This window comes from Megalobrama amblycephala, linkage group LG14 (assembly GCF_018812025.1).
Source record: "Megalobrama amblycephala isolate DHTTF-2021 linkage group LG14, ASM1881202v1, whole genome shotgun sequence".
Taxonomy (NCBI): Eukaryota; Metazoa; Chordata; class Actinopteri; order Cypriniformes; family Xenocyprididae; genus Megalobrama; species Megalobrama amblycephala.
Window position 1 is genome coordinate 6,852,147 of NC_063057.1, and position 25,514 is coordinate 6,877,660.

The 25,514-nt window shown below is 36.8% G+C and overlaps 1 protein-coding gene across 1 annotated transcript in view; it reads left to right on the forward strand.

The window, feature by feature from the left end:
* Nucleotides 1-25,514, forward strand: part of si:ch73-177h5.3 (hemicentin-1) — a gene marked incomplete at its 5' end in the record, with an annotated part of 100,734 nt that overhangs the window by 58,673 nt on the left and 16,547 nt on the right. The window contains 2 exons of the mRNA XM_048156219.1: nucleotides 21,440-21,706; nucleotides 23,165-23,431. Coding sequence (XP_048012176.1) covers nucleotides 21,440-21,706; nucleotides 23,165-23,431 — 534 coding nt within the window. The remainder of the gene's footprint in view (nucleotides 1-21,439; nucleotides 21,707-23,164; nucleotides 23,432-25,514) is intronic.

Here is a 25,514-nt window from a genome sequence, read left to right on the forward strand (position 1 = left end):
CTTTTTTTTAATTCACAAAAGCATTTGTATTGTAGTGTTATTAGCCTACTTTTCAACTCCATATTATTTTTAAAAAAAGAAATTCAAGATACAGTCAACCTGCCATACCAAACAAGACCACCATCGAGATTGCAAAGGACTAAACTTAAATACTATGCAGATCCATTAAAAATGATTAAACACATATAACACCACTGATCCTCTCAAACTTCTCCAAAACATGCTTGTTCGGTGAGAATCCATCATAAAACGCTCACAGTACATTAATTTTGACAGCAACGTGAATATATTGAACTGTCTTCAGGCAGAATTACGACCAGTGAGTCGAGAGCGCAAATGTGCGGTTTGTTTGCACATAATAACGGACTCGTGCATGCCTTGTGAACGACTGCTGTATGTCACTGTAATCATCTTTACCTTCATTACAATCGTCATCCATCAAACCCTTTTAAGCAACACTGGTTTTCTTTTTCCAACTGAGAGAGTTAGTTTGTGTATCCAGTGTTCATGAAGCAGTTGGGCATTTTGAGCCATCGTTCAGTCTGTATTTCACAGCAGAACAATGAGAAACGGCCTGGGCTGATCCGAAACAATCACAAAATCAGGTTGGGAACCACTGTACTATATTATACATCATGGCTTGTGCTCTTTACCATCGTGGCCATATCTGTGGACGTTCATTCTGTTCACAAAACCATTCAGCACAGCAAGGTTCAGTAGTGGAAACACCACTACCAACCTCACCGCCAGCCACTGGCAGTGTGAATGCGGCTTTTTTTTTAGCACAATAACAGCATTTTCACTAGGGTGTCATATTGTAGACTTACAGAAACCAACCGCGACTACAACTTCACATCGTGGCAATTTAGAAGCACCGTTAGCACCACTTTTTACCCGGGTTAAGAAAACCAGCTCTGGAGCAGGATAGCACTGCTTTTGACATCATTAACCCTGCATTTCAGTGCCACTTGTGCATTGTGAAACGATGTGTGTTAGAATGTTATGGCTTGACGCTTAGCAACCAACAACCAATCGCATGGCTCAAATTCACATGCTTTGGTCAGTCACAGGCGTTGTATAAACAGTAGTTTAGCATTTGAAGGGAAATTGTCAAATGGTGACAAAAAAACGTGACAGTTGGTGCGAAGAAGAGACCATTTAATTCTTACGTTTATAGTCCGAAAAGACAATTCAGGATAAACGTAATAGTTCCATCAACAATATATGATATGAGGATATGCAATGTGACAATGTAAATATGCAAATAAAAATGTTTAGGGTTTAGGGAGGTACAGTGTTTATAAATATCCAGGATTAAATGTTAACCCCAATGTGAAACATGAAGCAAGATAACCCAAGATTCTGTTAACCCAGGTTTTTAGTATGACCAGTGTTTACCCTCAAGCCATCCTAGGTTTATATGACTTTCTTCTTTCATCTGAACACAATCAGAGTTATATTAAATAACTCCAGGGTTAAAGGTCACCCTTCCACCGAAAACTCGACTCTCGTGATCGTGCGTATGGCTGTTGCTAGAAGCCAGTGATTATAGTTTATAAAGTTTTAAATATGGAAAACTCTGTCTCTATTCAATGCCATTACAAAGCTGGGAAGAGCCAGGATATTATTTATTTTAACTCTGGTTGCGTTCAACTGAAAGAAGAAAGTCACATGCGCCTAGGATGTCTTGAGGGTGAGTAGATTATGGGTTCATTTTAGGAAAAACCTACAGGTCCTCAAGCTGTTTTATTTTGCTCAGATCCTACACAAGAACTACAGTTTATGATCATATTCTCTCTTTCAGTTGCGCCCAAAATCTCCAGCTCTTGTAACCTGAGCAGCGTAATCACATGTGTCTGTGAGGCTCATGGGAATCCCTCGCCTACACTAGAGTGGCGTCTATCTGGAAATGTTCTCGCTAACTCTACAAACACGTCCATCAGCAGCGAAACTCCAGGAAACACAACCTTGAAGAGTGTCCTAATCATCCATCAGCCCCTCACAGAAACGGCCGTCCTGCAGTGTTTCAGTGAAAACACTCACGGCACCGCCAGTGCCAGCACCAGAACCAGCCAACAGATTCACCTCGTCACACCAACGGCAAAGACAGAGACAGGTGAGATTCACTTCTCTGACACGCACAACAGCTTTATCTGATGAACACAATGAGATCTCTGGAATAATTTAACACTACTGAAAAAGAAGTGCACTTAATTTGCATTGAATGTGCTTCATATATAGAATTTTTTGGGGTTCCCATCAAATTAATTAATTTGTTTTGATACATTTTTTCATTTGATTTCAATTTTATTATTTAAACAGCTCGTAAACATACTTAATCATTAGAAAAAATGTAAATAACCCATTAAACATGAAAGTATTATGCAATCACTTAAGGCATTTCTCCTTATATAGAACCTTTTTGACACCAAATGTTTTTTTTTAAATTGATTCAAGAACCCTAGAGTTCTAGATAGAATCCCATTACCCCTTTTTTATTATTACACTTAAAGAGAGTACACTTTCATGACTATTTCTTACACTTTTAAAAATTGAACTTTTAATGATGGCAAATTAAAAGCTTTACTTTAAAGAAGTACACTTATTTTGATTTGTTGACTTAAATACTAAAAGCACACAAATTGATTATATTGATTATAATTTTAACTGTAGTGTATTTAATATTAAATTTGAAGTTGATATATTTTAAACATGCTAAATTGCATCTTCATCATAACATATATGTAATTACAAACATTTAAATACAGTAAATGAGACTTGTCTAATGAGACTGCTTTGGTTTAAAGAGGTTTTTTTTTTTTTTTTTTTTAAAGGAGTGGGTGGATTTTTATCATTGTAGAGTGGTTGTGTTCACACATTGCCAACACACATTTATATCCAAACACCTTGTAAAAGTGGATTTAACATAATAGGTGACCTTTAAGAAGACTTCTTTAAGTTTGGATAATTGCATTTAAAATAATTTCTACCGATAATACATTTTCATTTAATTATAAATAACATGCAATTGGGTTTCTTTTTTTTTCCTCTTTTTTAAAGTATGCTGAAGTGTACTTCTTTTTCACAAGGGAACTCTTTCCCCTAGACAGCAATGAGATCAAATAAAGACCAAGTGCAAACTTTTCTCCAGAGAAATGTTCTCATATTTGCCAAGACACTAAAGTCTGTAATCAAATATCAGATATCTCAGTATGAACTCCAATCAAATCCACAATCAAATGATCTGAGCTGCTCTCCACATTCAATTTTACAGCTCTGTACTGTAGGGCAACTGCTGACTCATTTGGGTCTGTTTTTACTCCTTCTAAGAAACATTTGCGACACTTAAATGACAGTGAGGTTCACATTAAGAACAGTGCTTGGTAGTAACTGATTACATGTAATCAGTACTTGTAATTAGATTATAGTACATTTTAAAATGCTCGTAATCAACCTACAGTTTCTTTTTATGAAACTGCCAAAGTCACGCCCCCCCAGTGGTGAAACATTGAAATTTCGAAACACTTATGATATAACGAAGCCTCGTTTACTGAAATCATGTGACTTTGGCAGTTTGATACAGGCTCCAAACCACTGATTCAAAACAAAAGATTCGTAAAGCTTTGAAGCTTCATGAAGCAGTGTTTTGAAATCACCCATCACTAGATATTGTTGAACAAAGTCGTTATTTTGTTTTTTTGGTGCACAAAAAGTATTCTCGTCGCTTCATAACATTAAGGTTGAACCACCGTTTTAAATATGTCTTTAGTAACTTTTTGGCCATTTGAAAGTGTTAATTAACTTGCTGTCAATGGAGGCCTCACTGAGCCATCGGATTTTATCAAAAATATCTTAATTTGTGTTCCGAAGATGAACGAAGGTCTTACGGGTGTAGAACGACATGAGGGTGAGTAATTAATGACACAGTTTTCATTTTTGGGTGAACTAACCATTTAATGTGATAAACCAGTTGGGTCACAAGTAATCTAAAAGTAATCAAAAGTAGTTGGATTATAGAACCTAAAATGTGTAATGTAATGGATTACATTACTAACTATATTTTTTTGTCATGTAATTTGGAATGAGTTACTACCCAGCACTGATTAAGAGTGGTGAGCTACAAAAGACCAAACTCTGAGCAATAAAACACTGCTTTCCAGGTTTCCATCATCCATCTATGCTGCTCGGAGCTGCTGTCGGCGCGTTAGCAATGATGCTCTTGTGCATCATGAAGATCTGCTATGAACGGTGCGTATACCAGACAAATGTGATTTGAGGAAAGACATTATGATACATTTTTTCAGAAAACTAGACTTTTATATGCCATTTGGCTTCTCAAGTAAATGCATCTTCATTTAAGAATGTTCAGATATTTGATATTTTTGCAGTCTAAAGCCAAACAAAGATCAGATCACACATTGATTTGATTAGATTTTACTTTACTAGCCTCATCACAAGGAGGATTTGTGATTCTAATTGATATATTATAAGAATCTATTTTTGATGGCCTCAAAAAACATTTTTTTCAGAGGAAAGAATCCCAAAGCTTCAGTAACCAGACAAGACGACAGATCTGGACTCATTCTGACTCAAATAGTGAGTTCAACACACTCACACTATTAATTCTCAAAGATATTATCACAAACGGCCGTTCAGCACTGATTCTGCTGTGTTTCTGCTCCATCAGGCCACTGCTTCTGATGGTGACGACGAGTGTGTTTACGCCGTTACACATAAACCACCAGAATCTCCTCATTATTCCTCCATCGACTTCACGAACGCAGAGCCGTCGTCAGGAGAGATCAGGGGCGTCTCCTCACTGACTGATGAATATGCTGTGGTCCGTCATCGTTCTGCAAAACACTCAGCATCTGTGACGGACCCCAAGAAAGACCAAAGCCCACCAGATAGCGGGGCGAAGATCACTGATGTGACATCAGAAGACTCGATTTATGAAAACATGACCCGTCGCTTGGTTGTTTAAAGACAGGAACAGTTGCATTGTGCCCGAATCAAATACTTCCCTGCTATATAGTATGCAAAAAACAGTACACCAATACAGCAGTATGTCAGAAAATACAAAGTATTAGAAAAAACAAGTACACGGATGACCTACTGCTTCTGAAGTGCACATTCGAGGCGCCTGTTGCAAAGCATTTGTTCTTTGTGTCAGTATGTCATAAATAGACCGAGGCATCAGTTTACTGTTGGAGATATGTCGCTTGCGTCTTGCCGTATCTAGTGTAGACAATATCGCTGATTATAATGGGTTCTATTGTCTTTTGTCACATCGTGCCGCTTGCGTCTTTTGTAGACACGGTGTAAGGATGATAACTATAACGATAACCATAAAGATACAAAAGATAAAAAAAGAAATCTTCCTAAATTGTAAAGCAATAGCAGAGTCCACGCCACAACTATAATGTTGTAAATGCCCTTTTTTGAGTGCATGTCTCTTTAAATGCAAATGAGCTGCTGCTCCCCACCCCACTTTCCAGAAGAGGGCGGAGCCTGTACAACTCAGATGCTCTGCCAAAAATTAAACAAAACATCAATTTGGTTTTATCATCATCTTTATCAAGGCCACACTCACGTGACATTGCAGTTCTTCGCCATCATGAAAATTATTATTTGCATGCGTTTTAAAGCCATAACATTTTAAACTTCTGATATTTGTTTTTTCTGAGCTCATCCCAAGCACGGGCACAGAAAGCTGGCCGTCAGACGGTGCGTCACGTGAGTATTAAACTCATTTCTCTTTCACGTCTTATTGCACTTAAACTGTCAAATACACACAAGTTTAAGTCAAAAACACACAAACACAGTCTGTGAACGTAAACAGCAGGAAAGAAATCACATGTGTGTATTAGATCTGTGTATTAAAGTGACAGCAGCATAATATACAGTACTTAATGCTGTATATGCTGTTAATATGAATCAAAAGAAAAACAGAAAATCACTCACCGCTCTTGATTAAATAACTTTAGCAGCTTTAATAAGAATACATTTCTTACTCGAATACTGCTGTTAAATGATCTGGCGAGGAGATAACCACTGTGTACAGCTCACTCAGGGGAGGAGCTAAGCTAATAAGACAGATTCCCTCACCAGTCATGGGCAGGGCTTATATAAGAGTAGGGGGAAATTTGAAACCACTCGTTTAGAGAGACTGTTTATGATTTATGGGGATTATATTATAAAGAGCTCAAACATTTAAAGTGGTAGACGACAAAACTGCAGAGTGCATATAAAATAAACAGAACAATATCATTCAATGGTGTGGATGCTAATATTGTTATAGTTATCGTTCTTGGTGTGAACGGGCCTTAAAGGAACACTCCACTTTTTTTGAAAATATGCTCATTTTACAACTCTCATAGAGTTAAACAGTTGAGTTTTACCGTTTTTGAATCCATTCAGCCAATCTCCGGGTCTGGCGGTACCACTTTTAGCATAGCTTAGCATAGTTCATTGAATCTGATTAGACCAATAGCATCTCGCTAAAAAAAAATGACCAAAGAGTTTCGATATTTTTCCTATTTAAAACTTGACTCTTCTGTAGTTACATCGTGTACTAAGACCGAAGGAAAATGAAAAGTTGTGATTTTCAACTTTTCAAATCACAACTTTTCATTTTCCGTCGGTCTTAGTACATGATGTAACTACAGAAGAGTTTTAAATAGGAAAAATATTGAAACTCTGGTCATTTTTTAACAAGATGCTAACAGTCTAATCAGATTCAATGAACTATGCTAAGCTATGCTAAAAGTGGTACCGCCAGACCCGGAGATCGGCTGAATGGATTCAAAAACGGTAAAACTCAACTGTTTAACTCTAGGGGAGTTGTAAAATGAGCCTATTTTCAAAAAAGTGGAGTGTTCCTTTAAGACTGAACCAAAACCTTCAAATCTTTATGCACACGTCAAACACCACAGAAGGATTTTTAGAGTGATTTAAAGAATATAATATAATATTAATAAAGTATTGTTCATTGTTTGTTCAGCATAACCTGATATTGCTGAGTTCAACATGTTCCTGGGTCAACATTTTTGTTGATCCTGGAACAACATTCAAATCAACCAATCAGATTTGAGGGACAAGTTTACAGATTATGTCAAGTTTAGGCTTAAAACCATGAATTGGTGCTTCTACATCAGTGTTATTCATCTATCATTTCCCTCTGATTTTTGGGATAACTTATGGGTAGGGTTAGGTTTAGGGGTAGGAATAGGGTTAAGACTAAATTTTCAGACTAGAATGTTGTTCCAGGATCAACAAAATGTGTTGACCCAGGAACGCATCTAACTCAGCAATATCAGGACGTGCATTTGTTCATGTTTACTACTGTTTAACAAGTGAAAACTAAGTGTTACCAAAATAAGATGTGAAGTTTGTGGTCTTTGGTCAGAGATCTTACAGAAAATATAGGAGTCAGAAGTTCATTTCTGTAAAATAACATGAGTTTGAACTTTTCTTACCAGATCAGCAGTGAGAAACGTACCTGACCTCAGCATGTTTTTTATGTTGCACATTATTTGTGATTGTGAGCTTCGTCAGCTTCTTCTCGTGTCAGAAACTCTATGAGCTCCTTCTGAAGGAACAAAACATTTCATTTTAAAACATTATTTTTTTAATTATACATAAGTGTGCTTATTTTTTATTCAAAATGTATTTTTATTACTATTGTTTTAAATTGAACATAATAGATGAAGACTAACTTTTATTTTACTTCATTTTATAAGTGTTTTCAGAAATATCTGAAATGAAATATTGGCAAAAAAAAAAAAAAAAACAATGCTGTGAAATTAATCTCTTCCATTGCATTACATTAGTAATATTTCAAATAAAAATACATATTTATATTTATGTTTTTTTTTTTTTTTTAGTTTAACAGTTTAAATTGTTAGTTCACCCAAAAATGAAAATAATGTCATTTATTACTCACCCTCATGTCGTTCTACACCAATAAGACCTTCGTTCATCTTCTGAACACAAATTAAGATATTTTGATTAAATCCGATGGCTCAGTGAGGCCTGCAATCACAGCAATGGTACTTTCTCTCTCAAGATCCATAAAAGTACTAAAAACATATTTAAATCAGTTCATACGAGTTCAGTATTTCTACCTTAATATTATAAAGCGACGAGAATACTGTTTGCGCGCCAAAAAACAAAATAACGACTTTTCAACAATATAGTGATGGCCGATTCCAAAACACTGCATTGGAGCTTTACGAATCAAATCCCTGATTCAGTTCTCCTATCAAACGGCTAAACTTCTGAAATCACGTGACTTTGGAGCTCCGAATCACTGATTCGATTCGTAAAGCTCCAAAGCAAGGTTTTGAAATCGGCCCATCATCGGCGCACAAAAAGGATCATGAGAGAGGAAATGTCATTGCTGTGAATGCAGGCCTCACTGAGCCATCGGATTTAATCAAAATATCCTAATTTGTGTTCCGAAAATGAACGAAGGTCTTACGGGGGTAGAACGACGTGAGGGTGAGTAATAAATGACATTATTTTCATTTTTGGGTGAAATAACCCTTTAATATGCAATGTAATGTCAACTTTAAAAAAAGCCAATATGAAAATAAATGGTGTCTTCAGAACATCTGAGTGATCATCTTTATTCTTGTCAATATATTGTTCTTTCAAAACTAATGCCAGGTAAAACTGCAGCTCATGTTGTAGCTTGTCTCATGAATCAGCACTCAAAATAGTCGCAGCTCTATAATCAGGTCAACAATCATGCACTACTTCTGACAAAATTAATGTGAGCAATTCAAAGGCTAAAAAAAAACCCATTGACAGCAACGAAGGGGAAGTGAAACACACAAAATATATCTTTAGCAATCTGTTTTCGAAAAGAAATATAGGAGAAGTGCAAAATGGGAATCATATTGTGGGTTCAAACCACTTACCTCTCGTGACCACATTGATAAGTGTGCGGATGCATGCGGTTCAGTGATGTTAAACACAGGTATGTATCGCCCTCCTGTGGAGATTGTGTGAATTACACAATTGCAAACTGAGTGTTTATAGAACATTAGATAGGGTTTTTCTTCTTAATATTACATAGGCTACTTCAATGGTATAAATCACATTTTAGTGCAAGTTAAAGAGCAACAAAACTTCTGAATTTCCACAGTTTTGCAAAAAATTTTTGAGCTTCTGTTATTGAAGGATTAGTTCACTTTCAAAGTGAAAATTAGCCCAATCTTTACTCACTCTCAAGCCATCCTAGCTATATATGACTTTCTTCCTTCTGATGAACACAATCTGAGATATTTGAATATCTTGAGCTTTATAATGGCAGTGAACAGGGGTCACGAGTATGAGCTGAAGAAAGTGCTTTCATATTCATATACCGCCTTCTGTATTCAGCGTACAAAGAAAGTGTAAAACTCTTGCAGTTCAATAGCTTACGCTACGCCTTCCCTAAACAACTTACGGAACTTGAATACGGAAGGCGGTCTGGCGGAAGCTAAATATTTTACTTTATAATTTGTTAAAATATGGGTATTTTTTACACAAACGCATTGCTTCAGAAGGCCTTTATTAACCCCCGGAGTCGTGTGGAATATGTTTATGATGGATGGATGTGGATGGAACCACTATATTCAGCTCATACTCGTGACCCCTGTTCACTGCATTATAAAGCTCGGATGCATCAGGAGGATATTTATTAATATAACTTCGACTGTGTTCATCAGAAAGAAGAAACACCTAGGATGGCTTGAGGGTGAGTAAAGCTTGGGATAATTTTCATTTGAAAGTGAACTAATTAGGGATGTTGCGGTGACGGATGTTTTCCACCGGTTAATCGACGTGTAAAAAAAACGGTAATCCCGGTGTCACCGGGGTTGCGTGTCGGGGATTTCGGGCACACGTCTCAATTTACTTTCACCGCACAACCATCGAATATGAAACGAACGAACATCAAAAACTTCGTTAAATAAGGTAGCCTACCCGAATAATCACTGGACACTTAAGTGCAAAAAAAAACTAATATAAAAATTAAACTCACGTTAAGCTGTTAAAAAAAAGGAGGTAAGCCTATTAACTGCATACACCGTACAAAAAAATTATAAATAGGCTAAATGAGAAACAATAAACGAAAAACCTTCATTTTAAATTGCAACAGGGAACAAAACGTGATCACACTGCTTGTTGCATACATTCTTACATATTCCTGGCCAGAAAAGCCAACATATTTACTATTTCTGGTTTCAAAAGAGATCTTGTTGGGGTGATTATGTTTCCCATCGTGCTGAACACTCTCTCAGATGCGCAGCTTGTTGCACAAACACAAAGATATTTTTTGCCTACTTTTGCCAAAACGGGGAGCCTATTCGAAGTGTTACCTCTGGATGCTGCCACTTTCATCAGGCAAAGTTTACAGGTTGCCTCGTTAACGTTTTCAGGTTCCCTGTTGGCATTTGGTTTGAATCCAAAATATTTCCAAATAGGTGCTTTTGCATTTTGCTTTGAAACCAGATCTTCCGCCATCCTTTGCCAGTTAGCTCGCCTCACTCTCCTCAAATGATAAATGAAATCGGACACCGGCTGCTGCTTTACTGCAGCGCTCCTTCCGCTTACGCTAAATTACGAAGGCACGTAGTCACTAACTGAATTAAGTGCTTTATTGCTATAGGCTAAAACTTCAACACGATGGGGACGGTGCCGGTGGTCAAGTGCTATGACCGGTAGGTGGGTTAAACACCGTGTATCACCGGTAACACCGACTATCGCAACAAGCCTAGAATTAATCCTTTAAGAGTGATGGGAATGTCTGTGTGTGTTCGCCCAGAACACCCAATCAACCACATACTCACACACACACACCCTATCAACCAAATACTCACATACACACACCCTGTCAACCACATACTCTAGCAACAACCCCAGCAACTGCATGCCAAGCCAAGCAACCATCCAGAATCTCCTAACAAAACTTTAGCAAATCCAGAACATCTATCTCTTCTGGCCTAACTGACCAAACTGTTTAAACAAACATTAAATTGGCTTTGACAAGCCAGCAAAAATTTGTCTTTCAAACTTTTCAATCTAGTTATTGTTTTTCTTGATTGCTAACACACAATTCCTAACACCATTCAACATTTTCTCACAACTATAAACACAATCTCGAAACTATACATCAACTGAAACATATTACAGCAAAAACTAGGATGTGTCACGATTTTGAATATTCGATTAGTTGATTTAATTATAGAATATCGAAAGGTTGTGCGATTGTCGTCTTAAAAAAATCCTCATGTTTTCAATGGTGACACGTTCATTAACCAGAGGGTGGCGCGCGCGCTGCCAATAACGCACCTAAAAAGCTGTCAATCTACTCTTAGACAACAGCAGAACATAGACAAGCGTGGCATATAACAGAGAGTCAAAATCAATGTTCACACGACACACGTGCCGTCATTCAAGCTGTTCACAATGATATAACGCGTTTAGGCAGCCTAAAATCAATATGGCTTGAGGTAGGCTTGCTGCGATAGTTGGTGTTGCCGGTGTTCAGGAACAACATCGGTATCATCACTTGTCACCGCTCCCGATTGGCGATAATTTGAAAGTGAAAGTAAAATTCCCTCGGTCATTCATGGTGCGTTTCCACTATAAGGTGCCGGACTGGACAAAAGCGAGGCGAACGCCGCGAGCGAGCGACCTGATAGTCCACTGGCGAAGAGCGAGCGTTTTCAGTTTATTCATTGGAAGCTCACGTAGGAATTAATTGAAAGCACTCGCTCTGCTTCGCACTGTTATGAATGGCCGTGCGGATTTTACTTTCACTTATATTAAAGAACATATTAATATGTTTCAGCACATTACAATCATTATATGGCTTGAGTTAAGACAGCATATTCCCCAATGAATTAAACAGTTTATCAAACATACAGATAGAAAGCGTGAATGGTCTCTCTCCCTCTCTCTGTTTGTGTGTGCGTGCGTGCAGGGGAGGGGTGCGATTTTCGAATAATAATCGAATAATTCCCAGCAATTTTCGAATATTATTTTTGCTTGAAATGCCCATCCCTATCAGAGGTGTAAAGCCGTATTCCTGAAAACATTTTATCTTACACTTGAGTAAAAGTTACTAACACTTTACATCAGAAAATGAGTTCTTCCAGCTACAGAGTTACTTAAGTAACCAATCACAAAGCTGCTGAGTACAAAGTCTTAAAGTATCTGATTTTAATAGACTGAGTATTCTTACTCAGCTAAGAGTAAGGGCGGGGTTGACCTCGTTGCTATGGAGTAAACACACAGTGATTTGCTGATGGGGGAGGAGTCAGCGATTTAATCATAGAAATGTTCTAGAATGAGAATGTCATATTTCCATATTAAAATAAAGGTTTTAAAACATTATAAAATGTTGCACTATTAAAATAAATATTTTTAATAAAATGTTGCCCTATTCAAATCAATATTTTTAATAAAATGTTGCCATATTCAAATAAATATTTTTAATAAAAATGTGAAAATGAAGGTTTTGAAACTAATTGTCACTAATTAAAATTTGTATATACAATTATTGTCCGCCTCTTGGATGTCTGCATCTCAAGAGAATGCAAAGTGCAAGCGACAAATGATGTTTTATAAGCAAAGTTTGGGAGAAACACATTAAAAAAAAATCAAAATAAAACTGAACATCTCAATATTGCAATAAAGCAAGGTCGACACAACAACCTTTTAAACGTTTACAAACTCTCAAGTCTCAGTTAAACTCAAGTGCACAGAAGAGTAAACCAATATCCTTCAAAAAGGTCTTGTTAATATAGCGGATAAATAAAACAATGTTAAGTAAGTCTTCTGTGTGTGCTGGTTTGAGCCTCATCACCGGCTGCAGTCATTTCTCATCTCAAAAATCAAACACCTGCGATCAGAAACTACCTGCTAATGCACTCACATTCACATAAAGTATCCTTGTTGACAAGTTTGGGTGAGTAAAGGCAAAACGCACAAGATATAGTACCTTTAATGCCCTTAAATGGCAATATTGCTTCTTTATAGGAGAAATAAACTGCTGCAGAAAAAGTTAGGTGCCATGAAAAATGTAATTTGTAATTGCATTACTCATCTCAAATGTAGTGGAGTAAAAAGTACATATACTTGTTCGAAAATGTAGTCAAGTAGAGAGTAAAAGTTGCTAATATCTTTGATGCTCAGTACAAAGTAGCCAAAAAGATACTTAAGTACAGTAACTAATTACATTTACTCAAATACTTTACACCTCTTAAAAACATTTTCTGACAAAATCAAATGCACCAGAATACAGTAGCCTTTACTCTCAATTACAGTACAGTTAAAAAAAAAAGGAAAAAGAAAAAAAAAGTACACATTTGGACAAATTTCATTGCAGTATACAGTACTATAGCAGTATATTGGCCTTCTGACACAAGACTATGCCCCTAGGCAGTCATTTCGTAGTTCTGCAAAAATACAATACACATAAAAATTGTCTACAAAGAACACTGACAATCACAAGTTTGAGTGTGTTACAATATGTGCTCCAGTTTACTGTACACAGAATAGTTAAATTTCCCTCATCTAAAGTACTGGTACTGTGTACTGTAATTAAGTTTAAAACACTTGTGAATTATTATTTCAGCTCTCTCTCAGATTTTGACTAGTGTGTCATCAGTTTTGCTATCTAATGTTGTCATTTTAAAAGTTTTGAGAAATGTGTCTTTGTTTTGAGAACTGAACGAATGGTTTGGGAAAAACTAAAATATGTTTAGTTTCTTACCTAACTCTGCTATTAGTTGCTGTGATCGGGATATTCTTATTGATTTCATGTTAGTGTTTCGTCACAGGGCAAAAAGACCTTTATCCATGATGAAAGAGGAGCGGGCGGTCGGAGAATCAGCTTCGCCAAAAAATTACGAAATTAATCTCAGACATATTCGGATGGGACTACATTTCTCAGAGGACTTCTGAGTTAGCCGAGAAGCAGTAATTTTCCATTTCATGAACAACAGGAAAAACCATTCGTAAGTGAAATTGGCTGCGCTGTGTTTTTGACTCACGAAGAACTGGTTCATAGAGTCATTTGTTAATGAAGCTGATTACACTGGGCGCGCTGCGTGTGTGTGCAACAGTCATGCAGTTTATTGAAAGACGTGTTTTCTTAGACATTATTTTGCGTTACGCTGTCTTTTTTAGGTCATCACACTGAAGCGCCACTGCAGTACTTGAAACACTGCTTACATTTATATTTTATTCTGTGATATTTCTGGGGTGGCAGATGGGGTGGCAAAGTTTTTTTTTAGGGTGGAACCCCCTGCTACCCCCTGCCTACCCCGATAGATCCCCCCTGCCGTTATCGATACTTAAATCCCAATAATCGATTAGTCTAGTCTGTTTTCAGTTAATGAATGAGCAGAATATGTAGCGCCTCCCATCCAATAAATCGCCATCTTTGTGCTTTGTTACTTTTGATATGAAGCAAAGTCTCAGATTTCAAATGACGTCCATCTTATTATGAGATTCAAGAAATAAATACCGTTTTGGGGCTGTTTAATGTAGCGTGACAGATCGCTTAAATACCAGTTACAGCGTGAAATAAACACAACTAAACATCTGAAGGTGTTAAAATATACAGTACAAATCACCAGAAATTCCGTATCATGTCTCGTGTAATAACTCAATCAGTGTTTCAACATCGAAAAGACGTCAATAAAACAGCTTGTAAACAATGTCACGTAACGTCACATTTACCTCAGAAAAACATTCAGTGACCATAAACTCATTAGTCAGCTAGAAAACAAACTCTAGAAAGCAGCATTCTGACAAATATAGCTATGCACCGTTACATATTCATTATAATTTTTAATGTTCTTCAATATTTAATGCTGGTTTGAATAAATCACAGCTGCGATTTTAATGATTATATTTCAAAAAAACTAATTGGAGTAGAAATATGATTATGTAATTCTAAACTTATATTTATAATAAAAACATCATTGAGTGTAATTTAAGTGTTTGCATATAAATAAGTTAATTTAACCAATATTATCATAGTAGTACCAACTGACTCACATGTGTAGTTTACAGCATTACAGGGTTCCCAGTCTTTTTCAACGATTATTTTTACAGGACATTTTCAATTTTACAACAATGGGAATAAATACTGGGATTACGCCCTAAAGTAATATATTGCTCTCTAAGTCTTTAAAAGGTTTATTGCCATGACTTAACTATAAAATCAGTTTTTAATATGAGCTCTTAATCATACATTATGACTATGGAAGATTGTTTCTGTTAAAAAAAAGGTAATTGCGACTTTTTTTCTCGCAATTGCAAGTTTATATCTCACAATTCTAAGAAACGAAGTAAGAATCGCAAGATATAAACTGTCAAATGCCAGAAAAAAATAATAATTGCGAGGAAAAAAAGGTCAGAATAGCGTGATATAAACTCGCAATTCTGACTTTTTTTCCTGGCAATTGCGAGCTTATATCACAATTATGTAAACTCGCAATTGTAGGAAAAATATTTAGACTTATGAGATAAAAAGTTAGCCTGACTACGTCAGACTTCCTACTTCCGCTCAATTTCATTTCGCTTCTGTACTCAGTCTGATACAGCGTCAGAGCTTTCTGTTTGCCACCGGTCTGGAAACAGCCGGGCCAATCAACGAACAGAGGGCGGGCTGAGAGCCGTGACGTAGATGCTAAGCGCCGAGTTTTACATTGTAGGTTAGAGAAATCGAAAACCGAAACGACCGCGGAAATGGGAAACGAGACACGGGATGCAATCTTCGGGATGCATTAACTTCGCATAATCTGCAAAAGTCGTTTACAGCCATGTTCACTCCGGTATTTCGCTCACATCATCATGTGTTTACAACAGGTTTACAGTGGAAGTTCAATCATAGATTTGAGTTCGATGCATGATGTCTGTGCTTCGATGCGGCTGTACAGGCGGATAACATACGTCATAACTAAACGTATCTGATTGGCTTACGGGTAACCAATGATTTTAAACTTCAGACAAGCGTCCCCTAGCGAGAGAGAAAACACTTATCTATTATGCCATTCCAGACTCTGTCTACGAAGCAAAGTGAAGTAGCAGAGTCTGGTATTACCAGGCTAATAAAAAGTTGCAATTAGGCTAACATTTTTAATTTATTATTCAGTGGCAAAAACAAGATTCCATCGTTTATTGTTATTACTTAACTACTGATGCACACTTCTATTTTTTTGGCAGTAAGTTTTGGAAGATCATTATCTTTGCAAGGTGGACTTTTCAGGGTAAGAGATGGACTAAAAATAAACTCCAACACCTTATAGCTAGATTTTGGAAGATAAATTCTTCAAACAGTGGTACAAGAGGATGTGGTGCTGGTCCTTCAAGAGTCACTCTCAATCTGTCTGTCTATAAAGCCTATAAAAAAAATCTGTCTTCTTGTATTTTACTACAATTCAGTATGTGATTCTTAAATGGGGGGCATTTTTTAGGATTCTTTACCTAATCTAAGTCTCTGAGATCCTGAAGTTCTGGAATATGGTGGCACTGAAGACTAAAGGGTTTCTGATGGTTTCACACTTAATTCTTCACCTTAATTCTTAGTTATTTTGCAGTTAACGTGTCTTTTCTTATCCACCTGTTTTTGTCTGACCCTGCTTAACAGCAATTTCTAGTATTGCATTAGTATTGCATCCTTCTCCATGGTGAATTTTGATCTTTTTTGACTTTTCAGTCTGAGATAAATCTCTTTTTGGCACATTTTATCTGTAAAAGAAAACAAGCCTTCATAAACTAACTTCATGACTAAATACAAAATTAATAGTAGTTATTAAGATGGATTGGTTTGGAATTGGTAAAATGTGCTTGGGAAAAATATGATCAGAAAATCAACTTGCATAATAATTAAGCAAAAAATGATGCATTTAAGCAGTTAATAACATACTATAACAATATAATAACTGCTGCAAGTGGCAACACAAGACTAAACATCATCATTGAAAAAATACTACTCTCACGTGTCAAAACTCAGCATTCCTGAACATCGCACTTTCTGCAACTAATGATGATTGTTTTAGGTCAGTGATAAACTCTTTGGTCTCGACTAAAGAAAAACCCAAGAACTTTTTAAAAAATAATTTTCCAGGACAACTACAAGATTTTCCAGGACATTTTACATTTTCTCTAATTTTCCATATGTTTTCCAGGACTGGAAAATTTGTCATTAATTTTCCAGGTTTTCAAGGTTTTCCAGGACGAGTGGGAACCCTGCATTAGTTGAGAGATTTTTTTCCTCTAGAAAATTTACCATGTATTGTAACTGAAATACTACATCCAAAATAATCGAATCGAAAGCATGTGAATAGTAATGAAAATTGTGTCAATACCCAGCCCTAGTAAGAAATCATTTTTAAAACCAGCATGGCTATCACAACGCAACATGACATTAATGCTGTTAATTTTATACAGTAACTGCATATCAAGGTGCTAAAATGCACGAATACCTTAGCAAACGCGTAACACTGCTCTAAACTGCATTTGCATGCAAAGTGCATTGTTTATTGAGCAAACAATAAACATGGAAGGTGGTAAGGAAAATGTGTAATTTCACCATAAAAGTTTCACACAGTCACAATAAAGACACTATTGAATGAGGAGCCGCTGACTGATCATCTAGAATTAGTGCTGTAAATCAACATGATTGCCTGAATTATTTTCTCCTCCTTTAGATGATGCTGTACATCTGTGTCTGTAAATGCATCTGATTTTGTTCTGGAGGGTCGTTCAGTGACTCTGAGCTGCAGCAGTGATGCAAACCCACCGGAGCTCAACTACACCTGGTACAGAGACACTGAAGAACACCTGAAACCAGTGCAGACCGGACAGAACCTGACCATCAACAACACCGACCCGACACACAGCGGACGATACGTCTGTACAGCTCAGAACACAATCATTAGTAAACTGGACTTGAGTATTTACACCACAATATATATTCATATGGTGAAAATGTTTGATGGAGAATTGTTTTTTAAAGAGTGGTAATGGAAGTGTTATAATAGATTTGGACATTCTTATGATTAATTAGTTTTGCTTAATTCCTATTTTATGCTCTCAAAATAATTTGCTTCTCACACGATCACATAAAAATACTCTTCACATGATTTAATAAGTCTTGACTTTAGTGATTAATATGAGAATACTGTCAGGCAGTGGGTCAGCTGAGCTCCTGACAGCATCTGTAGCAGTTTGAACACGTCTGAGTGAAAAGAACATTTACAGTTTCACAGTTAGAATGGAACTGGCCCAGAAGAAGTTAACCAAGTGAGAATCTCTTAATGCTGACTCCAGTGAGTGAGAAAAAAGGCTGAAATGTGAAATGTTCAATATTAATTATAATTCAAATGAATGATGTTTTACTGACCACAATATTACTGATGATAACTGTTGAGGAATCAAACACTTTTGATTCATTTTGAAACAGGGCAGAGGCTCAAGTCCCCAAAGCCTTCCTCCTGCACATCCTGAGGGAGACCACAAGAGGGCGCAAATAAGCAACATATAAAGGACTTTAATATTTTCTTATTGTGTCCTCTTGTGGCCTCAGAAGGACACTTATTAAATCTTTGTTTAAGATATTGGAAAGAAGATATTTGTTGAAATTTGATTTTGTTTTTGACTGTTACATTTTTTTTCCTTAATAAATTGGGTAAGAACAAACAAATAAAAAACACAGTGGTTAAATTCAAAACTTTTTTTCTCTAATGGTCTTTGATTAAAAGAGGTTAGGCCTATAAAAAATTATCAGTTATTCATAACGAATGATATGAAACATTATATCGTGATACATTTGTTTTTAGCTGTATAGTCCAGCCCTAGGCTAAAACCAGGGTAGAAAATGTAGCCTTTTATTTCTAAATTATGACAATTTTTGATGTAAAAATCATACTAACATTATAAGTGCAACTCAGGAAAAATGATAAAATAATTAAAAAATGCAGTTCATAACCCCTTTAAAACTTTTTGTGTTTTAATGACTTTTTTAACTTAATGACTGAGAGTGAAAAACAGGAAAATCATCAGGAAATCCTTGGTGGCGCTGTGCTGGTGCTATGAATATTTCTGAATTGTGAGATAAAAAGTCAAAATTAACTTTTTATTCTGCGGTGGAAACAAGCTTCCATACATTTTATCATCGGTATCACGATTAGAGAAACAAACAGCATTATTTTGCAGAAATCTGTTCTGCTTTCAGTTTCAGTATCTTGGGTAATAGCAGTAAAGACGTGTCGTCTTCACACACATCTCTCTCTATATCAGTGTAAAAGCGTCACAGTCGAGCGCTGCAGCTCTTTCACTCTTCTCTGGTAAGTCATTTACACACTAAAACTTCTGTCGTTTTGAGATCTTCAGTGTTTTGATGCTCTGAGGTTGAGTTGTTCAAGATGAGCAGGTCCTGTTTTAATCTTTATGAAAAGATTTGATTTAGTAGCCTGTTTTTTCTCATGACATTTATGTCACTCATGAAAAATTGTTTTTGGACATTAGAAATTATATGAGTTTACACCAACAGCTAAAAATTCATACACAAGTTAAAAAAGGAAATAAATGTTATATAAAAAAATAAAGTTTCCAAAAGGGTTTTTTTTCACAGCGATTCATGGTTCCCTGAAGAACTTTTCACTGAACACTTCTTAAAAGAACCATATTTTCTTACATTTTAATAATCTAAAGAATCTTTTTTCCACTATAAAGAGCTTTCTGTGGAATGGAAAGATTTCAGGGATGTTTAAGGTTCTTCATGAACCATCGATGCCAATAAAGATCCTTTATTTTAAGAGTGTATATGATTGTGTGTTTGTATTTTCTGTTGTAAGGTGGAGTGAATGTACATGATGGAAATATCTGTGACGTTCCTCCTCACTGGATGTCTGATACAAGGTCTCGTTCTTATGGATTATTCTCTGCTGAATTAATATTCTGAAAGCATTTTCATGTGAGCTTTGTAAGATTAAAGAGCAATAAGAGCTGCAGTTTATTCTGCATGTGAACTCTGTGTGATCACTTCCTCTTGTCTGTGTGTGTTTTAGGAGTTTTCTGTGATTTTAATATCAATCTGCCGGAGAGAGTAGAAGCTCTAGAAGGATCCTGTGTTTTCATACCCTGCACATTTGATATTGATCAAGACTTTAAAAATTATCTCACTGATAGTGCAAAGAGAATATGGAAAAAAGACTTATGGTCTGAAAACATAGCGTTTGACTCCAGTAGCCCCAACACTGGACAGTTAAGAGGAAAAATATTTGGCACTCCTACAGAGAAAAACTGCACCACCCGCTTCAATAATGTTGAGCAGAAAAATAATGGGTTATATTACTTCAGACTTGAGACCAACGGTAGACTGAAACATAGCTACACAAAACCTGTTGAAATTGTCGTCATAGGTGAGTGTCATATTGTTGATGCTGCTTCTATCTTAATGTAAGTGCAGAGCAAGTAGTTTCACCATTTACTGCACTGTTATTCTTCTAGTTATTGACCTATAGACCTTATGTAGCTCCGCCCCTTTTCAGTGCTGCACTCGTTTGTATTTCCACAGCATGAAGGTAAGATCTTATGGATTTATGAATAAACCGCTCGTTTTAAAATCTTCCTGGTCTACTGGGATTTATTATGACATCCTCTTCAAACATTACAGCGCTCATGATAACTGTCTTTAACTCTACAAAAAGTAAATCCTCTTCACCAGCTAATTACTCTTCAACAGTGATGCCACAGAAATATACAGAGTTACTGCAAAAACTGAAACACAAAATCCTAAAGATGGCTGCACACTTGTTTCTCTATAGCGGCTAATGAATCAGAGATCTCACACATTCACAGAAAATAGCTTACGTCCCCAATGCTAAATGAATCGGATAATGTGACTGGACATGAATGAAAAATAAATCTTCAACTGTACAATACTGTATGATATGATGATCCATGTGATCCTGTAATGTTTGTCTGTATCTCTGTGTGTTGTAGATTCTCCACCCAAACCCACAGTGAGTCTGTTTGAGGATCAGGAGGAGGTGAAGGAGGAGATGGAGGTGAAGGAGGGAAGCTCTGTGAATCTGCGCTGCTCGACTAAGATCTTCTGTTCCTCTCGTCCAGCAGTTCTCACATGGAGCTCGTCTCCTGAACACCTCCTCAAGGAGAACGTCACACAACATCAGCGTCAGAGCGAAACTGAGCTGATCTCTGATCTGATCTTCACTGTAACTCACCGTCATCATTCAGCCACTTTCACCTGCACTGTAACACACCAGCTTCAGCAGAACATCACAAAACAGGAGTCCCGTAAGCTACGTGTTCAGTGTAAGATTATTTCAATTAATACTGTCTGATCATCTAGAATTAATGTTGTAAATCATAACATAATTGCCTGAATGTTTTTCTCCTCCATCAGATGCTCCTAAAAACACATCTGCACATGTAAGTCCATCTGGTTTTGTTCTGGAGGGTCGTTCAGTGACTCTGAGCTGCAGCAGTGATGCAAACCCACCGGAGCTCAACTACACCTGGTACAGAGACACTGAAGAACACCTGAAACCAGTGCAGACCGGACAGAACCTGACCATCAACAACACTGACCCGACACACAGCGGACGATACGTCTGTACAGCTCAGAACAAACACGGCGCTCAGAACGCATCAGTGCTGCTGGACGTCCAGTGTGAGTATCAAGAGCCTGATCTGATTTACTCACAATCACTAGATTATTAGACTGGAGATTTTTGCAGTAAAATATCCAAAAACCACTAGGCCAGTGTTATATATTTTGTTCACTTGAGTACTTACAATATCTCAAATGTTTGCAACTATTTGTAAATCGTGAGAAAATTGCAAGGCTCTGGGACGTGTGAGGAGTCGCTGTCAATTGTGCCATACCCGTGTTACCCTCAGTTTCCGGTTTTATTTTGTAGAAACCACAGAAACATCAAAGACACTTTAATATATTACACATTTTAATAGACAAGGGAACAACTGTTTTGATATATTTATAGATGGAAAACTAAGTATTGTTATATATCTCAACACGTTTAGTCTTATTGTTTAAATCTAATTTTCTTGATTTTTTGCGAGTACCATGCTTCACCATGCCTCAGAGAAAAACACTATTTTGTCAAGTAGCTAACATAGCATACTCAGATGCAGATTTATTTATAGTAAAAGTAATACAGAATTTGATCCATCATACAATACGTTTTAAAATTAATTGCATGCCATTTATCAACACAAGCCATCCAGCATTTAATATGATATTCTAAAATCAATCTAGCTTACTGAAGTGTGCAACAGTGTCTCACAGCAGCCACCGAGCGAACGCACAGAGTAACGTTATAACATTTTCAACACACTCAAATGTATCTAATATGATAAACAGAGCTGTGTTACCTCATACTCATGACTGGAAAAGCGGAAGCGGCGCCGGCAACTGTGGCATAATAAAAGTCCCGCTGCTCGTGAGGCGTGTGTTGATCAATCGCTCCAGCGGCCTCGTTCAGCTCCCACAACACTCGCTCCTGCTCTGCTTCATACTACAGTAACGTTAATAATCACATCCATGAACATGATTTCTTTCCGAGTCCTATCCCGATTCTTTTGCACCATCCGTTGAGGTGAAGACCACATGTCCCAAGATTCCGTGCTCAACCTGGTGTCATCAAGCTACGCCTTTGTTTTGAATAGGCCTCTAGCGACCTCTAGCGGACAGAAATCCTACATACTGCACCTTTAATCCAAAGGAGACCTGCTTGCTGTCCATCTTCAAGAAGTATATGTTCCCATGTCCTTTTCATGTTTTTTTCTCCAAGTATTTGCTACCTTATGCATATAATATCCAAATTTACCAAGACGCACACTTCCATACGCATTTTATGACCATCTGACTCATTTCCACAGATCAGTTTGTGTCGGGGTGTGTTATTACATCATCTTATCACAAACGACACACAGACGGGAATGTTGTTCTTTGTGTTGTTCACTGTAACATTTGTCTAGACACGAGAGTTTTGTTACTGCAGTAATAGCGTTAAACTGATAATGTTAATGACTACTATTATTAAAACATGTGGAAAACAGTAATAATACTATATATTATTATGGCCTAAATGTTTTTCTCCTCCATCAGATGCTCCTAAAAACACATCTGCACATGTAAGTCTATCTGGTTTTGTTCTGGAGGGTCGTTCAGTGACTCTGAGCTGCAGCAGTGATGCAAACCCACCGGAGCTCAACTACACCTGGTACAGAGACACTGAAGAACACCTGAAACCAGTGCAGACCGGACAGAACCTGACCATCAACAACACCGACCCGACACACAGCGGACGATACGTCTGTACAGCTCAGAACAAACACGGCGCTCAGAACGCATCAGTGCTGCTGGACGTCCAGTGTGAGTATCAAGAGCCTGATCTGATTTACTCACAATCACTAGATTATTAGACTGGAGATTTTAAATTGAAAAGCTAAAAAAAAAAAACCTTAAAAGTATAAAAATAAAATATTATATTCAATATTTTATAGTTTAATATTCAATAATATTCATGTATTTATAATTTTCATGTAAGAAATCATTTTTAAAACCAGCATGGCTAACACAATGCAACATGACATTAATACTGTTAATTTTATACAGTAACTGCATATCAAGGTGCTAAAATGCACTCAGAATACCTTAGCAAATGCATAACACTGCTCTAAATTGCATTTGCATGCAAAGTGCATTGTTTATGAGCAAACAATAAACATGGAAGGTGGAAGGAAAATGTGTAATTTCACCATAAAAGTTTCACACAGTCACAATATGACTTTCAGCACTGAAAAGACACTATTGAATGAGGAGCAGCTGACTGATCATGAATTAGTGCTGTAAATTAATGTGATTGCCTGAATGATTTTCTCCTCCTTTAGATGATCATGTACATCTGCACATGTAAGTCCATCTGGTTTTGTTCTGGAGGGTCGTTCAGTGACTCTGAGCTGCAGCAGTGATGCAAACCCACCGGAGCTCAACTACACCTGGTACAGAGACACTGAAGAACACCTGAAACCAGTGCAGACCGGACAGAACCTGACCATCAACAACACCGACCCGACACACAGCGGACGATACGTCTGTACAGCTCAGAACACAATCATTAGTAAACTGGACTTGAGTATTTACACCACAATATATATTCATATGGTGAAAATGTTTGATGGAGAATTGTTTTTTAAAGAGTGGTAATGGAAGTGTTATAATAGATTTGGTCATTCTTATGTTTTCTTAGTTTTGCTTAATTTTATAGTTTTGCTCTCAAAATAATTTGCTTCTCACACGCTCACATAAAAATGCTCTTCACATGATTTAATAAGTCTTGACTTTAGTGATTAATATGAGAATACTGTCAGGCAGTGGGTCAGCTGAGCTCCTGACAGCATCTGTAGCAGTTTGAACACGTCTGAGTGAAAAGAACATTTACAGTTTCACAGTTAGAATGGAACTGGCCCAGAAGAAGTTAACCAAGTGAGAATCTCTTAATGTTGCTCTAGTGAGTGAGAAAAAAAGGCTAAAGTGTGAAATGTTCACTTTTTGCTGTTGATACTTTGCTTGCTTACTTATAACCTACACATGAAACATTGATTACTACAATTAATAATTAACATAATTTCTTGTTTGCATGTCATTCCTTATATAAAGTATTTTATATTATTCAAGCATCTGGAATGTTTTCAGTTTGACAGAATGTTCTGCTTCAAAATGCCATGGGAAATGTAACTTCATTTAATATTTTCTTCTATTAAAATTAATATTTCAAATTTAACTGTCAAATTCCCACTTTTAGCAGATATTGTTTTCAGTTCATCAGGCTCTTAATGATTTCTGTAATCTTTTGGATACCAGAAAACCAGGTTTTTCCTAATATCAATCATCATTAGAACTTTAAAGTTCTTAATTTCTACTTTGTATTTGCTCTCATAAAAATGTACTGTAGTTTTGTAATTGTGGCATTTATTAAACCTATAATTACCCAGTGATGGATCCTTATGCTTATCAGCCAATGTACTGTATCTCTATAGTACTTTCTATGAAAAATAGCAGCTTAGAAACTACTGTACATCTTGTACAATAAAGCATGATAAATTCTTGTATGGCTGGTCATGCTTTCTAAATGATGCATTTACTCTTTTATAATGGAGCAAAGATTCACAAAACTCGGAAAAAAGGTTAAAGCTGCAGTAGGTAACTTTTGTAAAAATGTATTTTTTATATATTTGTTAAACCTATCATTACGTCCTGACAGTAGAATATGAGACAAATAATCTGTGAAAAAATCAAGCTCCTCTGGCTCCTCCCAGTGGTCCTATTGCCATTTGCAGAAATACACCATTCCCGGTAAGAAACAACCAATCAGAGCCAGGAGGAGTGTCTTAGCAGTGTCAATCAAGCTCGTGTGCCCGCTGATCACACCCCTCTCATGCACAGCGCGTGGAGG